Source organism: Gadus morhua, chromosome 20 (genome assembly GCF_902167405.1).
Source record: "Gadus morhua chromosome 20, gadMor3.0, whole genome shotgun sequence".
NCBI classification, from domain to species: Eukaryota; Metazoa; Chordata; class Actinopteri; order Gadiformes; family Gadidae; genus Gadus; species Gadus morhua.
In genome coordinates, this window is record NC_044067.1 from 7,034,256 (window position 1) to 7,051,268 (window position 17,013).

At 43.7% G+C, this 17,013-nt stretch overlaps 1 protein-coding gene across 3 annotated transcripts; it reads left to right on the forward strand.

Moving 5' to 3' along the window:
• Positions 1-6,814: 6,814 nt before the first annotated feature.
• cdc16 (cell division cycle 16 homolog (S. cerevisiae)) lies at positions 6,815-16,805 on the forward strand. 3 transcript variants are annotated; one of them, XM_030343821.1, is made up of 23 exons: positions 6,815-6,916; positions 7,086-7,189; positions 7,560-7,640; positions 7,832-7,950; positions 8,161-8,347; positions 8,617-9,380; positions 9,550-9,604; positions 9,869-9,966; positions 10,072-10,110; positions 10,227-10,367; positions 10,806-10,965; positions 11,419-11,513; positions 12,632-12,765; positions 12,959-13,038; positions 13,175-13,224; positions 13,356-13,429; positions 13,540-13,665; positions 13,911-14,063; positions 14,196-14,259; positions 14,335-14,396; positions 15,293-15,428; positions 15,685-15,775; positions 15,867-16,805. In XM_030343821.1, exons 6-23 carry the CDS (start codon positions 9,333-9,335, stop codon positions 16,133-16,135), a joined length of 1,875 nt encoding a protein of 624 aa, XP_030199681.1. In that variant the 5' UTR covers positions 6,815-6,916; positions 7,086-7,189; positions 7,560-7,640; positions 7,832-7,950; positions 8,161-8,347; positions 8,617-9,332; the 3' UTR covers positions 16,136-16,805. The 3 variants fall into 3 exon arrangements, with proteins under 3 accessions (XP_030199681.1, XP_030199678.1, XP_030199679.1); XM_030343818.1 differs by having other exon boundaries at positions 8,137-8,347; positions 15,867-16,336; XM_030343819.1 differs by lacking the exons at positions 6,815-6,916; positions 7,086-7,189; positions 7,560-7,640 and having other exon boundaries at positions 7,723-7,950; positions 8,137-8,347; positions 15,867-16,336.
• The last annotated feature ends 208 nt before the right edge of the window (positions 16,806-17,013 follow it).

Below are 17,013 nucleotides of genomic sequence, written 5' to 3' on the forward strand. Positions count from 1 at the left end.
GAGCTTGAGAGAGTGTGTGTTTCTGTGTGTGTGTGTGTGTGTGTGTGTGTGTGTGTGTGTGTGTGTGTGTGTGTGTGTGTGTGTGTGTGTGTGTGTGTGTGTGTGTGTGTGTGTGTGTGTGTGTATTTGAGTGTAACACATTTGTCCAAAGGGGGAAGCTTGATTCGGCAAGCTGTGAATTGCTTTGTTGGGGCCGCAGGTTTATTGAGCTGAGAAATTCATCCCAGTTACCATAGAAATAGACTTGCTATTCTATGGGGGTAACACTGCCCTATTTGGACTGGAAAAAAACATTGGATTCAAAAGATTTATTGTGAGGAGGAAGTGAGGTCACAGTACAGTGAGAGGACGCATCATACACATAAATACACACAAACGCAGAGAGACAGGCAAGCAGACACTGGCGCATACACCAATGATGATGATCCAGTACAAAGCAGCTTTAGCAATCAGAAAATTCCAAAGCAGGTATTCTAGAACAGCATGCACACAAACACACACACAGATACACAAACACACACAAAATCACAGTGTTCCCCCAGACCATCCCTTCAAGCAGCCGGTAAAATGTTATCAGCACGATAAATTACAGAAAGTGAAAAATGTAAGCCTCACAATAAATGTGTCACCACCTAGCTAACATTACTGTCAGTGTCAGGGGGAAGAAACTGCTGCGTCCAACTGAACCACTTTCTTTGATACTGGAGAACATTTGTCTTCACCACCAGGTGAACATGTATATACAAAGAAAAGCTACACAACACACATTTAGATTCCTTGAACGATATTGACATGTTGCGTGTTTGTGTGTGTTTTGATTCCTGCAGTTATTCCATGCTATGTGTTTCTGCACCATGTCCCATGTACCCACGCCAATAAAAGCTAGAATAGGCAGCGTTCGAGAAACCACAACCAGAGTAAGCTAGATTTTGAAAGGATCCTACTGTAAAAGGCCTAGCCTTGTGAAATCCTCCGGTCATGTGCAATTAGTGCACGGACAGAATGTGCACAGGTAGATGGGTAGGCGGGTATGTGTGTAGTTAGAAAGGTAGGTCGTCCGATCACTTTTAATTTAGGAATTAAATTATTGAGACCCTCGACAGCCACAAATACCGGATTTCGGTAATTGCTTTGTAATAGCCTTTGATTTATTGATAACTGTTGTATGTAAAGATAATTTTAACGATATGACAAAAAATGCTTCTAAAATAATCCGCCGTCCCTAGCTTTAATTATCTGTATCACTCATCTCTATGGTTACGTAACCTCTCTACACTGGAGTGTTCCAGCATGCTGTGCACTGTGAAGGCCCCCCCCCCCCCATCCCATCTTCACAGGAACCACATGTTCTATTATTTATGCTCTTGTGCGGAGTACAAATATATCACAGATATATGCCTATATAGTTGAGTATTAAAAGGAAGAGAAGGAGCAGGGTCGGAGGGCAGACTTCCTGAAGCAGAGACTAACCGCCATCAAAATAAAAGGCCCTTTTAGGACAATAAAGTCTTTCAAACGACTATTACTGTGTACCGTAACGTTTCAGCTACAGCAGTTATATGGCTTGTACATCGCAACGTCACTTTTGGAAGCATGGGAGCATTGGTTATTATGTTGGTCATTGTTTAGGAATTAATTCATTCGTGAAATTAATTCTCATTATAGAAAGACATTGTTGGGTTTGAAACCGCCAGAGCGTTTATCATGCGAGGCGTGGCAAAGTCCTCTCAATATGGCCAAGTATCACTGACAGAAACTCTGATGCTTTCTAATGTATATCACCCTATGGAAGTGTTTCCCATTTACAAACATGGGTGGCTGTGTGCAGCCAGGGGTTAACGAACTGCTTAGTTGTCATAAACTACTGTGGGCACATTAGCAACGACAGCAGTGTTGTCAATATATAAACGGCATTTTACTGCATTTTGTCTTATGACCTGATGATATAATTGTTTTTTCCAGAAGTGGTTGTGTTTGTTTGTCTTTCTTTGGCAAATCTATGTTACATAGCCAATGTTTGTTGCAGTGTCATAATATCATTGACTCGAAGACTATAAATTGACTGCATTATTTAAATTACAGAATTGGCCCTCGTAATTCGAAGAAAACTTGCTTTTGTTTAACTGCGTTACAAAAAACATTGGGATTTATGAACTTGGCTTTCGTGGTTCATTTATTCCTTATCTAACGTGCATGTGCCTTTTATTTTTTATGATTTAAATAATTGTTAATATGAATGCTAAATCCTAAAATGAACGATAAAAATCCTTATGGGAGGGGATGGTACAGGCAAGATGTGGCAGGTGGCATCATAAATTGGAATTGGATAGTATGGCTTACACAGGACTGATAGAAGAGCCTTAAGAAAATCTATAGAGAAAGGAAACTGGACGACAGGGACTTCTATATGCAGGCAGAGACGTTTGTGGTGAAGTACAACTCATTAAATCATTGTTTGTTCAGTGTAATGGCACAGATCTTATTTATTTTTAAGTTTTAGTACTATTTCAGATTTATTTGGTTCATCTGTGTGTGTGTGTGTGTGTGTGTGTGTGTGTGTGTGTGTGTGTGTGTGTGTGTGTGTGTGTGTGTGTGTGTGTGTGTGAGAGAGAGAGAGAGAGAGAGAGAGAGAGAGAGAGAGAGAGAGAGAGAGAGAGAGAGAGAGAGAGAGAGAGAGAGAGAGAGAGAGAGAGAGAGAGAGAGAGAGAGAGAGAGAGAGAGAGAGAGAGAGAGAGAGACATTGGGACAATCATTATCTCATCACTAGTTAGAATTAGGCATCACTTGGTGCCCGTTTCTATTTTTAGAATAGGTCATATTACCATCCCAATAGATGATCGCCAAGGATCAGAACAAGGCATTTTAAAAGTTAGGAGGGGAAAACCGTGCTCCCTCCACTGAACACAACAACATAACACACATCTCTGCAGCAGCTGAAGCCCTTAATCATTAAGGGAAACACCGGTGTTGAACCGCTTTGTAATCACAGTCATTTGTTGGTGTGAGAGCATGTATGCGGCGTGTGTGTGCATCCGTGTTTGTGTGTGTGTGCACGCGTACTATTTGCATGTGTATGCGTCTGTGTTTGTACATGCATGCTTGTGTATGTGTGTATGTGTGTGTGTGTGTGTGTGTGTGTGTGTGTGTGTGTGTGTGTGTGTGTGTGTGTGTGTGTGTGTACATGCATGATTGTGTGTGTGTGTGTTTGTGTGTGTGTGCCTGTGTACATGCATGCTTGTGTGTGTTTGAGTGTGTGTAAGTGTGAGTGAGAGTGTGTGTGTATGTGTGCGTGTTTGTGTATGTGTGTGTGTGTGTGTGTGTGTGTGTGCGTGCGTGCGTGTGTGAGGGTGTATTTGTGCGTGTGTGTGTGTGTGTGTATGTGTATGTGTGCATGTGTGTGTGTCCTGACTGGGGTGCCCCACCTCTAAACACAGCGGTCCTGTGAGGCCCGTTACCGTAGCCACTTTCCATCACACAGACCAAAAAGGAATAAAGAGTCAACATGGATGGTAACCTTAGGAGAATGCAGCCTGTCCTCCTTCTCATCCCCTGGTGGAGAAACAAGGCCGACAGGAGGAGGAAGGGCAGGCCGGGCCAGCCCAACCGGGAGCAGTCAGGCTTACTGTTTTTCTAGGGCCGTGACGGGACCGACCCACGGGAGATGCAGAGAAAGAAAGAGTACGACAACAATACGCATGGAAGATGCTACGCTAATAATCTACTGGCGTTTGTGTGTGTGAGTGTGTGTGTGTGTGTGTGTGTGTGTGTGTGTGTGTGTGTGTGTGTGTGTGTGTGTGTGTGTGTGTGTGTGTGTGTGTGTGTGTGTGTGTGTGTGTGTGTGTGATGGGCTAGAGGAATTTGCGTATGAAAAACAACGAGAACGATACAACTCATGAGGTTTTCTCAGCCTAGTGTGTGCGTGTGACGATGTGTTTTGTTGTGTTGGGTTGGGGTCATCTGGGTCATCTGACCTGGATTTTACTCTGTGTCCCGCCCTGGGTGAGGGGCCCCCTCAGATCTCTGCCTCCCGTTCTCCGGCTCCCGGGTCTCTGGCTCCGGGGACTGTGGCTCCTGGGTCTCTTGCTCCAAGCTTGAAGAGGTGAGTCAGAGGGATTTCCAGGAGCTCTCTGGTGCCCACCACATCCCCCTCCCCTGCCCTAACACTCTGAGGAGGATATGAAAGCATCTATTGCACCATCTTGGATAATAACATCATCCTTCTATTTTTACACTTTTAAATACTCTTTTGAATAAATTATTTTCCATAGATTTCCAATGTGTTCCGAATTTTAAATCAAGCAACTCTTATGGGTGAGACAGGTCAACGTCAACTTACAGATATCTCGGCGTATCCTTTTAACCTTGCACCGTATCATTAAACAATTAGGGCTGAATTTACCATCAACCTTCAGGAAACATTTTTCTATATTAATTGCATTTATATCCAGTTAACACTTGTGCCCTCCATTTCATGTTTGCTCCACTTGCTCCACCATCTGCAGACAGACATCTAATGTACACACTCAAAGTTGTCACTTCCTGGGTTTTTTTTCTCAAGTGTACAAAATCATAGTGTCGTTTGTGTTTTTCCATTGTTGTATTTCCAGCAAATAACACAAATGTCATGTTTGCAATAAATTAGATTAAATAATCAGATTCAATTAGTTAATCAGAGAGAGAGAAAGAGAGATAGAGAGAGAGAGAGAGAGAGAGAGAGAGAGAGAGAGAGAGAGAGAGAGAGAGAGAGAGAGAGAGAGAGAGAGAGAGAGAGAGAGAGAGAGCGAGAGAGAGAGAGGGAGAGGGAGAGAGGGAGAGATTGACAAAGAGGGAGAGAGAGCGTATCCAACCATCCACCCAGCAATCTATTTATATTTTATTGCTCTCATGTCTGCCATCTCCCTCTCAACATGTCTCGTAAAAACCACGTCACAAATAATACTGGTGGAGACTTTTTACTGCCTGTAATCCATTCAATGGATCCCTTCCAGCGCAGTGAGATGTGACAGCGATGGGACGATAATTAACTGACCCTTTGGATTGGTGGTGAAGGAGTTAAGACGGAATTGATAGATAGACACCGAGAATCAGCCATTTAAACCCTGACCAAGAAAACGCGTACATTATCTGAAACGACTTGGATGGCTTACAGTGTCAGCAGCAGGGAAGATGACTTCAGCGTGATGAGTTGATGGTCCTTTTCTTTCTTTTTGCCCTGTTGCAGAACAAAAAGAACGCTCACTTGGAAAGATTGACACTTAGATAAACACTTTTAACTAGAAAGCTTTGAATGAGCCCTATTTCCACGCAACAAAAAGGTTGTTAGGGGTCTGAGCAGCGAACCTGCTTGGTCCCCTATTGTTTCTGTAACGGGTTTTTTTTTCAGGGCTTTCTTTTTCTTCTTTGAGTTTTTTGGATGCTTGGTGCTTAGACATTTTGACCATGTGAATGAGGCTGCAGTTCAGGTTTATAAGTGGAACATCTTTCCTTAAATATGACAATTATTTGTTATATTTATATATCTTCTATTAGTGTGTTCTTCTTGACTTTTAATTTTGCTCGGACCCCGTTAATCACGCTTGCGGTTATATTATATTCTTCTTGAGGTTGTTCAATGCAATTAAACAAACCACAAAAGTTAAAAATAGAGCCATATAGCAAAGGTTGCAACACTAATCATTATCAAATGTACAGTTAAGCTTCTCCAAGAGTTAAAAGAACAAATATGAATAGAGGAAACTCAAAGCTGGTTCTGTCGAGCCGTTAGAATGGCCACATGACCTTTGTCCTGGGATGTATATAAACTTGTATCTGCGCTTAATTAATAAAAAAGGTTTGATTGACTACTGAAAGCCAAAATATGACAATGAGAGTGCACTATATGTCCCTCTTTTTTTAACTAATTTAATTACTGATCCATTTAATACAGCTCCTATTGCTTGTGTAGTCATTTCAATGTTTACCTGATTTGATGGACGACTCAATTTCTGACCAATAGGGGCCGATATATTCAAGAATTGGTCCACTCAAGAAAAACAATGTTCTTAGAACAATGCATGGATCTTGTGCTGAGCTTGGACATCACATTGGAGATCTACAAATACTATTCACTCATTTTATTTCCACTGCAGGGCACTTAAGTCAACAAAACCCTTTGCAAGTTATTTGTCAGACATGTGTGTTAAATCAAGCTGTACGTAAAACAATAGTGTGGCAAGTGTCTTTAATTGCCACACCTTGATGTGGTGTCGTGATAGAAAGGTCTGCTGCAATGTTAGTTTCCAAGTAACAGTTACCAAGGCTGTTGACTATACACAGAAGTAAACAGCTTTAACGTTGCCTGGTTGAATAGGATAGGATAGAATGGAGCGGAATTGTCATTGTCACATCAAGGCTAAAAATAAATCTGGATTAGGTTTCCTCTCAAAGCAGAACCGATAAAATGCAATATATACCGTACCATTTTACAATTTAGGTCACCATATTTTCAGCATAGCTTCATTACAATAAGGACAGGCGATTAGTACAACAAAGCCACAACAGTTATTTTCACGTCGACCATGCTTTGGTCGACGTGACGCTTGGCTGCTTCTGATAACAACCATGTTGTGGATTTCAAAACATCTTTCAAAATGCAGAGGCTCAGGACCTTAACCCTACCCCCCCCCCCCTACCCTCTCCATGTCGGCCTGTGGCTCCCCGGGAAGAACCTGTTGAGCAGGCGAACCGAGTCAAACTATTCAACTCAGCTTCATTCAACTCAGCTCTCCGGGCCGCTGCTGTCATGGCAACCTGCCTATGACTGGCACAAAACAGGCTGCAGCCTTTTCCGTTGCATTCAACCTGCCCTGATCCGGAGGGAGAACGCCGCAAGACACACTGGGAGTCCAACGATCAGGGGCTGAAGTTATTCTAAGGGGTAAAGACGTCATAGACAATATGCAGTCCATCGTAATGTATATTTAAAAAACATGATTCTGGACCAAATCAAATGACACTCCATCTAGGTATGCTTGGAGGAAAACATGGTGACGCCTGAATGCCTTTTGTAACTTTCTACTTTATTTTTAACCCCCGCTCCCATGCAGGTCTAACGATGCCACGCTGGGAATACCATGCACTGCTTCCCACTGGGAACCAGCGTCTCCAGATACAATGGGACAAGGCGTCATATGAGATCCACAGGAGAAAGGTATGATGATGTGCTATTTAAAATCCTTTCCTGTGGGAACCCCCTTTTCCATTACTGTTGGTTGTATTTGTCATCGTTAAGTGGAGGGAAGTCTAGTGGTGAGAGGGTTCAACAACCAATCACATGGTTCTGGGGTTGCATCCGCATTATCTCAACGTAGCTCTGAGCATCCTTAACCAAGGCGTCTAATACTGCTCCTTCATGTCTACCGCTACTTCTTGCATATATATATATTGTGGGATGTAGGAATATATTCAATATCCAAAGACCTTTTTGATAAAAGTGTCTGCTAAATCAATAGTACAAGTAGTATGCATATAGTAGACGTATTAGTGGCATTACAGGTTTGCCTGTGTTTTTCTTTGTTCAGGTTAAAACAATAGAGCCAACAATAAACACAGCTGCCCCAAGGAGTCATGGACATCAGGCTCTCAAGTCGAAGAAACAGCAGGTATTCCCCTCCTTGCGTCCTGATGTGGCCACTGGATGGCAGTAAAGCTCTGAATGTAACAAATAAATAACCCGCAGCGATAACATGACTATAACAGGCATTTCCATGCTCGTTCTTCCATTCTTTATTTCTTCCTCTAACCTTTCTTTCGTTGTTTCTGAACGGTTTTAATATGAACGTGTGACTGCAAGCTTGAAGAGGAGCTGGCGCTGAAGATTGAGAGGGACAACCACATGCTGTCGGAGAAAATAGCTCTCATCAAGAGGACAAATGGTCTGAATGGTCATTCAGAATCGCATGAACGCAAGAGGTTTGTTGAGGCTTTCATTCACAGCACACACAAAAAAAATATTAATAGGATGCGGTTGCTCTGGAAAGATTTGAAAGCTCTCAATAGAAAGTTGGCCATTCTGTGGTAGGTTTCACATGTCGGTTTCACATTCTGTAGTCGGTTTCACAACTGATTCCACATCATTTTCGCCACTTCCGACGACAGCCCATTGTTTCCGTTCATTCTAAGTCTGAGCGGAGAGAGGCGGAGGCAGGAGCTGTTTCGGGTGAGCGGGGAGAACCAGGTGCTGCTGATTCGTCTGGGGCAGTGCAGGTCCTTCTACAGCGTGAAGGCTTGGCACGACGAGTGGCTGAAGACACTCAAAGTGATGGAAAGCATCACACAGTATCCCCCAAGACACAGAACAGTGGTTAAGGTGAGATACTGGCTGCAATGATGTGCTGACCTGGGTTATTAATCTGGGTTCAACGATTTCATTGTTACAATCTACATGATTGTCTTTTATTGTCTTTGATTAAGTGTAGAAAAGTCTTCGAAATGTGACCCAATGGAAAGATATTGGAACGGCCTTTGTGTTTGAACAGTGATATATAAACAAACTTGGCTTTTCCTAGCCTTGTATTTGCCCATTATGTGCCCGATGTGATTAGTGATATTTTGCTCTTGGGTTGCAACTTTCACCAGGAATTGGGCCAACAGGGACTAGAGAAGTCCATCAAGAGATGCTCAGAGGAAAAGAGCAAGGCTGATTCTTCAATACACCATCCTGAAAACCACTTAATGAATAACAAAACAGATGTTGAGAAGGAAGAGATGAAAAAAGAACCAGAAAGTCAGAACACTGCACAGGAGGAATCACTTCGTGCTTCATGAGGGTCAATAAAGAGAATGGAGAAACCCATTTCATCTGATTCAGAGGACTGCAGCGGCACCGAATCATCAAACAAAGATGACTGAGCCTCCATTTATGAAAACGTGATACTTTTATGTTAGCAGCAGTACTTGTCTATTATAATTAAACATAATAATGTCCCTAAAACCCACAACTCTGTCGATTTACCCTGTTACTAAATATGGAATGTTACTAATGCATCGCATATATGTTTAAATGTCATAAAACTTGTTAATTACATTTATTTGTTGGTATGCAAGGGTAATACGACGTTGATATAGCCTCCAACCTTAGTTAAATGTAACATGGAATAAAGCGGAACTATGTATCAGGTTCATGTTTCTTACAACAAGATTCATCAGTACACCGAAGCAGAAGCCGCCGCCGCTTTGAGTATACGCTGCTAACCATCTAGCAACACTACACATTTCTCTCACTCTCCATCTATTCTTTTGAATATAACAATGAACCGTTTTTAACAGTGCTAGAGGCGAACACAACGTTTAAAATGAATCTCGAAAGACTTCGAAAACGAGTACGGCAGTACATTGATCAAGTAAGGAAAATACATTTCAAAATGCAGTGAACGTTAGTGTATGGCTAGCTCATTAGCAAGCCATTCATAGCACAACTTGTACTTATTTTGTCTAACTTAGAATTGTGTCATCTCTAACCCTGGAGGTGAAGTTGTATTAAAATACTTTTCTCCGTTACCTGTTTCGCAGCAACAATATCAAAGTGCTTTGTTCTGGGCGGACAAAATAGCATCCCTTTCAAACGGTGAGTGGCTGTTCTGTCCACGAAAACCCAGAGATGGGTTTCATCCTGGATACTCTACAGCCCGTTAAAGACAAACATTTCCCCTACGGATCATGGTTGCTCTTCTTTTTTTTATGACTGTTTGGATTCGTCAATGTCCACATCACTTTACTTCATCATGAGTGTAAAGCTAACGTCGGCTGGCGGCACCATGCATAGCCAGACAGCGGCTGCAGAAGTTTCCCTATACTCATTCAAAAACCTGTTTGTTTTTTTTGTATGCAGAGGACCCCCAAGATATCTACTGGCTCGCTCAGTGCCTTTATCTGACCTCTCAGTACCATAGAGCCTCTCATGCCCTGCGATCCAGGAAACTCGACAAGGCAAGCATTTTAATACCCTTTCAGTCATGTGTTTTTCAATATCAATGCGGTTTTACTCGTCGATTTTGTAATCAACTCTCTAAACCATATTTCCCCTGCCCACAGTTGTATGGAGCTTGTCAATATCTGGCCGCTAGGTGTCATGTAAGTCATATCATTGGATTTGTATTATTGCTATGAGGACAACAACAAAAAATGTGCACTTCTGAGAGAATATTGTGGTAAATATGGATTTGTGACTAAATTATCATTGCTTTCAGTATTCAGCCAAAGAGTTCCAGCAGGCATTGGATGTCCTGGATATGGAGGAGCCAGCCAGTAAGAAGCTACTGGACAGGAGTTTGAAGGATGAAAAGGGTGTAGCAGATTTGACTAAAGACTGGGGCATGTCCCCTGCCTCTGTAAGTCTTATCTAATAACAGGTGTCGTATAGTATGAGTTTTATGCAACGCACATTTTGTTATGTTCTTTCAATTGCATCATTGTTATGTTAATAGTCTTAACCTGATCCACACTTTTCACCTTGGTTCGGTGCTGGCACCTAAAAAGGGATTTTTTTTTTTTTTAGAATCCGTAGCGGGTCGAGTGTGGAAAGAAAAAAACTTTTTTAAGATGCATTCTTATTTTTTTGGTCTCTGATTTTTGTAATAAATTCCATTCAATCTGAAGAAAATAATGCAGCACTCATACTGTTGTTCTATTATTCTCAAGTTAACCTTTTAATTGATGACTATTTCTGGGTTTGCGTCTGATCTCATCCGCCTTCAGAAACCACCACCAAAGCACCCTTTCAGCTCTCCCTAACCACCCACTCACCTCACCCTCTTCCTCTTTTCTAGATCAGCAGCTCCATCTGCCTCCTGCGGGGGAAAATCTATGATGCCATGGACAACCGACCGCTGGCCACCTCCAACTACAAAGAGGCCTTGAAGCTAGACGTCTACTGCTTTGAAGCCTTTGACCTTTTAACGTCCCACCACATGCTGACTGCACAGGAAGGTGAGGACAGTAGTTAACCGATGGTTTCCGGCTGATAGTTTGGTTTCATATAATATACTTCATGTGTGAAGGTTTCAGTAGGGTCTATCAACATGAAATCAAACCTGTTACAGTAGGGTAGCTCTGAGTAGATCTAGCAGTCCAAATGTTTGTATTTGGCTAAAGAGAATGCTGTTCTTGCAACTCCATGACAATTTGTTATTTTATTTTATTGTATTACTGTCCGTGCAAAATGTGTGTATTTTGCAGCGAGACAGGAATATGAACATAAAGAGCATTTATTCTCAAGTTTCACTCTTCCCACAATATTTGTATACGTTAATATAGGTGTATGTTTGTGCATACAGGTGTTATTTCTTTGGGGCTGCGTTTTTGTATTTGGGTTCAATAAGAATATACGTACCGTTTCAACCCTGTTTAATATATGTTCCTCCCATTCCCACCCCCCAACAGAAAACGACTTCCTGAACTCTCTTCCTCTGGGTCAACAGTGCATAGAGGAAGAGGAGGAGTTGCTCCACTTCCTCTTCCAGATGAAATTGAAGAAGGTACAGACTCGATGTGTATAGTTTGAAAACAACAGTATCTCCCATGGCACTTGAGCCCATGCACCTGTTTTGTTTTGACTGCAAACATTTTTAAAGAAAACATTGAGAAATAAATTCCTTAATAAGTCAACAGAATGTCAATAACCATGGCAACATCCGTTTTCAGGTTTACTAGTCTCGCAAAGCCAGACCAAACTACAGCAAGTAGAATGGTCTGTAACCACGCTATTTCGAGCCGTCTATCCGGGGGGAAAGTGGGCTGGCCTGTTTTTATTACTTTAAACCAATCACAATCGCCTAGAGCGGGGCTATCCCCGGGGAGCAGCAGCGGTGTCCATGCAAAATGGTGCCGGGGGGGGAAATTATTTTGATGGAACGTCTTCACGTTCAGAGGCTGTCAAGAGAGATGGCTCAATCCCAACCGCAAACGCCACAAAAAACGATTAAAGATGTACGTCGCCTATGTGAAGATCCTTTTATAGTTAAAAAGAACAAACATCGTTTGTTTCTTTCTCACAATGATGTCAAGCCACGATACACTTTGGCCCTTGAGGAGCTCACGGGACCTATCGAAACGACAGACGTTTTAACATTCATATGTGGTTCTTGTTGAACGCTGTTAAACAAATACCGTAGGTGCTATTGTGGAACGGAACACACAATAGGCCACACTTGATGTATACAACTTTTGCCATAGCCTGTGGGAAAACAGGCAAGAACATCTTTATCCCTCAGCAAATGCTCTAAGCAAATCTTTTGGAAGTTCTTTGCCTTTTTCGACGGAAAGAGCCAAACATGCTAGCTTTACAGAGCCGTCAAAGTCTTCTTCAAAAGTCGCCATACTGCCTAGTTTCTGAGTTTGAGGGGGAGCACAATACGGGAAAGCCAGCAACAGGAAGGGGAGGAGTAGCGGTGGAATCCGACGCTAGCGCTATAGATGTCCATTTCCGCTCAGCCAGACTACAGGTTTACTGTCTTTTAAGCGGCCCTTGTTCTTCTTTGTTATTAATTAATTCATTGTGATTGTATTGTTGACTTTCCATAGCGTTGAGTAGACATGTATTCTTTCCTAATACTGTGTTTTCTACCCCCTGTGTTTCTCTTCATATCTTCTGCAGTACAACAAGCCTAGAGATCTGGTGGTACCCGAGATGGTTAATGGTCTCCAGGACAACTTGGATGTGGTGGTCTCGCTTGCTGAGAGGCATTATTACAACTGTGATTTCAAGATGTGCTACAAACTTACGTCGATGTATGTATCTAATTTGTATTAGATATTTAAAAAACGAAATGGGGGGGGGGGGAATGGGTTGAGGCAGCACTATCAACCTGACACAAAAAAAGAAAGAAATGGACACAGCCCATTGACTGTGCAGGAGACCTATCCTACCTCCCCCCAATATGATATGTTATTTCATCCTCTTGCATCCTGTATTTCTCTCCAGGGTGATGGTGCAAGACCCTTTCCATGCCAACTGCTTACCTGTACACATAGGAACGCTGGTGGAGCTTAGTAAAGCTAATGGTAAGCCAACTATTGCCAAAAAAAGGAATATGTACTCCTTTTAAGTTTGTATATAAATTGCAACCCTAATAATCTGATACAATTTCTGAAATGTTTGCTTCATGACCTTATCCCCTCTGGCTTACTTCATCCCCAGAGCTCTTTTTCCTTTCGCACAAGCTCGTCGACCTGTATCCCAACAATCCGGTAAGCGTTGCCCCTTACCATCCAGACGTTCCCCCACCTACCCCCCCCCCCCCCCCCCCCCCCCCCCCCCCCCCCCCTCCGCTCCGAATGCTTCTCTGACCAATCAAACGCGACCTCTCTTCCCCACCCAGGTGTCGTGGTTTGCGGTGGGCTGCTACTATCTGATGGTGGGTCACAAGAACGAACACGCACGGCGATACCTGAGGCAAGCGGCCGTCGTCGATCCCCGTGAAGGAGCCCCCGTGGGCCTCCGTTCAGACTGATGGACTGTCGGCCTCTCCTCCGCTTATTTGACTAGTCTCATTCGTCCCACAGCAAAGCCACGACGCTAGAGAGGACGTACGGGCCGGCGTGGATAGCCTACGGCCATTCGTTTGCCGTGGAGAGCGAACACGACCAGGCCATGGCTGCCTACTTCACAGCCGCCCAGCTGATGAAAGGGTAGGTGTTTTTTATTTTGCATATGATGAAGGAGACTATGGGCATGGTGGTAATGTCAAGATATTGAAGGAACGCAATGGTGTAGTGACTTAAAATAGATTTTTAATCATGCTGGGGTTATTTATTAGATTCTAGACAAAGTCCTCATGCTTCTCATGATAAGGCTTGGAGCCACGTCATCCAGCTCTCAGACAAATTTCATTCAGCACTCGCCTCTGTTGCTCACCTGTTGTATCTGAACCAAGGTGCCACTTGCCCATGCTCTACATCGGCCTGGAGTACGGCCTGACCAACAACTCCAAGTTGGCCGAGCGCTTCTTCAGCCAGGCCCTCAGCATCGCTCCCGAAGACCCCTTTGTCATGCACGAAGTTGCTGTGGTTGCCTTTCAAAATGGAGAGTGAGTCATGTTCATCATGCTACACACTCACACTCTAACGCAACGTATGCATGTACATGGCTGTACACATGTTCATCCTGTAAACACTATATACTGTGATCAGCAAGTTTTATTCTTCATCTGCTTTTTCAGCTGGAAGACTGCGGAGAAATTGTTCCTTGACGCAATGGAAAAGATCAAAGCCATTGGAAATGAGGTAGCTGCTCACATCAGCGAAAAAAATAATATCTCTGTCATTAAAGCGTGTGCTCATTTAGTTTTGTGATTTCAGGTTACGGTGGACAAATGGGAGCCGTTGTTGAACAACTTGGGTCATGTTTGTCGAAAACTGAAGTAAGTGCTGCCCCTCTTATGAAATCCAAATCACTTCTACTGTTTATCCTCTAGTGAATGTTAAGGTGGAAAGGCAGGGCTCTTTGCAGAGGTGAGAGAATACTATCAATGGAAGAGAGACTCATTTTATCCAGAGTGGATGCTCAATGGGGAAGCCCTAGTGTGCACTCTGTTCTATTGTTCTCCCCTTGCGTGCATTCACTGAACTACCAAGAGACGTGTCCGTTTGTTCAACCCCAGTCATGTTGCATAATCTGGGCACTCATTGAGAATGTATGGGAAGATACTTGAATTAATTATGCATGGCCTCTCGGCATATTTTAAAAGCTGGATGCAGAGTTGGCATGTGCGCAGTAACATGCTGTTTTCTTGTGTGGTGAGTTGTCTTGCGTAAAAGTGTTTTTGTCTAAGCAATGTTAAAGCGTATGTATATGTAGTTGTGTACAATTGTATTCATTATCATTTTACACCACACTCACTCGAGACAGAACTCCTTCAGTGTGTCTGGTGATGGCTGATTCAACCTGTCCACACTACTCAATGTGCAACCAACCATCATCCACACACTCCCCCACCTACCCAACACCAAATTGAGGCTGCGGAGAATCCCCAGCCGGAGTCTGCTCCCTGTTTTTGCACTTTTCACTGCGGCCATCAATATTCAAATCCTGTCTAGAAAATCAAAACCATGCAACCTCGAACAAGGGATCGTTTACCTGTAAATGGTTTTGGTCTGGCATTTCAAAAAAGTGTGGTAAAAGCCATGAACTCGCTTTGGGCGTTGTAGTGGAAACAAATTTAACACAGTGCAGGTCTCAACTTGCAGGTACTACAAGGTGATTTATGTCATGGTTTCCCACCTTTTACTGAGCTGGTGGTGGTGTTTTTCCCTGCAGGAAGTACGACTCTGCCCTAGAGTACCACCGGCAGGCCCTGGTACTTATCCCCCAGCACGCCTCCACCTACACCGCCATAGGCTACGTCCACAGCCTCATGGGCGACTTCGAGAGCGCCATCGACTACTTTCACACGGTGAGCACTTGTGCACTTCTCCTATGGTTCAGGGCCTTACTCATACCCCTGAAAAGAGTACCACATAGATTATTCAATCATTATTTCCAGCATGCCTAGCTGAGGACTAGACTCTGGAGATCATTATTTTTAATGATCAGTATTACGACGACTATTCTCCGGTTTCCGGGAGACAATTTTACGTGGGGTGAGAGGTTGAGTTAACAAAGCGCTGTACCATTTTTCTAACTTGCAATTACCGTTCCATCTCTACCAGGCACTGGGACTGAAAAGGGATGACACATTCTCCGTGGCGATGCTCGGCCACTGTATCGAAATGTACATTGGGGAAACGGACGCCTATATAGGTAATGGGCAAACGAAAAACAAGTTTCAAACATGTTTTCACAAACACACAAATGCATTTCCATTAAATAAATGTCTCCGCCACCGCCATAGGTACTGACATCAAGGACAAAGCACGCAGCAACCTCAACACGCCGGCGCTGGTCAAGGTGCTGAACGCGTCGCCGGAGTCCGGCGAGCCGGCTTCTGCCTCGCTCATGGACGACAGCGACGTCATGTCGCTGGAGACGCCCAACCAGGAGAAGGCGGCTGGGGGCACCGAGACGCCGGAGACGCCTCTGCGCCGCTGCCTGGCACTCGAGTGCGACATGAATGAGAGCGACATGATGCTGGAGACCTCCATGTCAGACACCAGCACATGAGCCGGTGGTGGGCGGGGGCTTCATCATGAATGCTGATGAATATAAATGTCCCCAGCCCCACCGCCCACAGACTTATGAACCCTTTGGTGTCCGTCCTCTATGTCAGAGTTATTGAGATACCGGTGTTCACTCCCCCCGCCCCCTTTTCTTTGTGCGTTCGATAATGCACAACTAAAAACGACGACGACAACAACGAACAACATAGTACTTGCAATTGTGAACACTGTAAAACGGAAGTGCAACGCAGTTCGTTGTCTTTTTTTTTTAAACAAGTTTGATATGAAGGGGTGGGGTGGGGGAGAGGGGGTTTAACTTGTGCCTTGGTACAGCGTTGAGGGCTCTCACTATTGGACCCAGAGGTAAGCCTCGGGAGTCGCTGGGCAGAGCCACCGACATCGTCGAAGACATGGGTCACAGGCAGCACTCCATGGCTCACCTCAACGAAGACCCTTCGCTCGCCACGGCGGGACGCTTCCTGACGCTAACCTGTGGTTTTTTAGCCTTGAATAAACGGAACAAGTTGAAAGTAAGCAGCTTCTATGAATGTGGAATGATGGTATTGCTTGGCGGGAAAAGCAATGGATTCTCTTAGACCTTGTATCTTTTGAGTTGTGTGTGTATGAGGTTGAAGCATGCTTGTTCACAAAATAAAACTTGCTATATATGTCAACTTAATTGTATTCACTAACTTTATGATTACACTATCTTGATACCTGTCAACAGTTGTGCAGATATAGGTTTACAACCGTAAGGTCATTTTTCATAATGGTGATGCGTGTGAAAAATAATTGTGAGTCGATGAGTTTTTCCCATGTAATTCTCGAGCACCATAGTGTGCATGCAATATCAGCGGCAATGACGTTGGGCGCTATTACTCT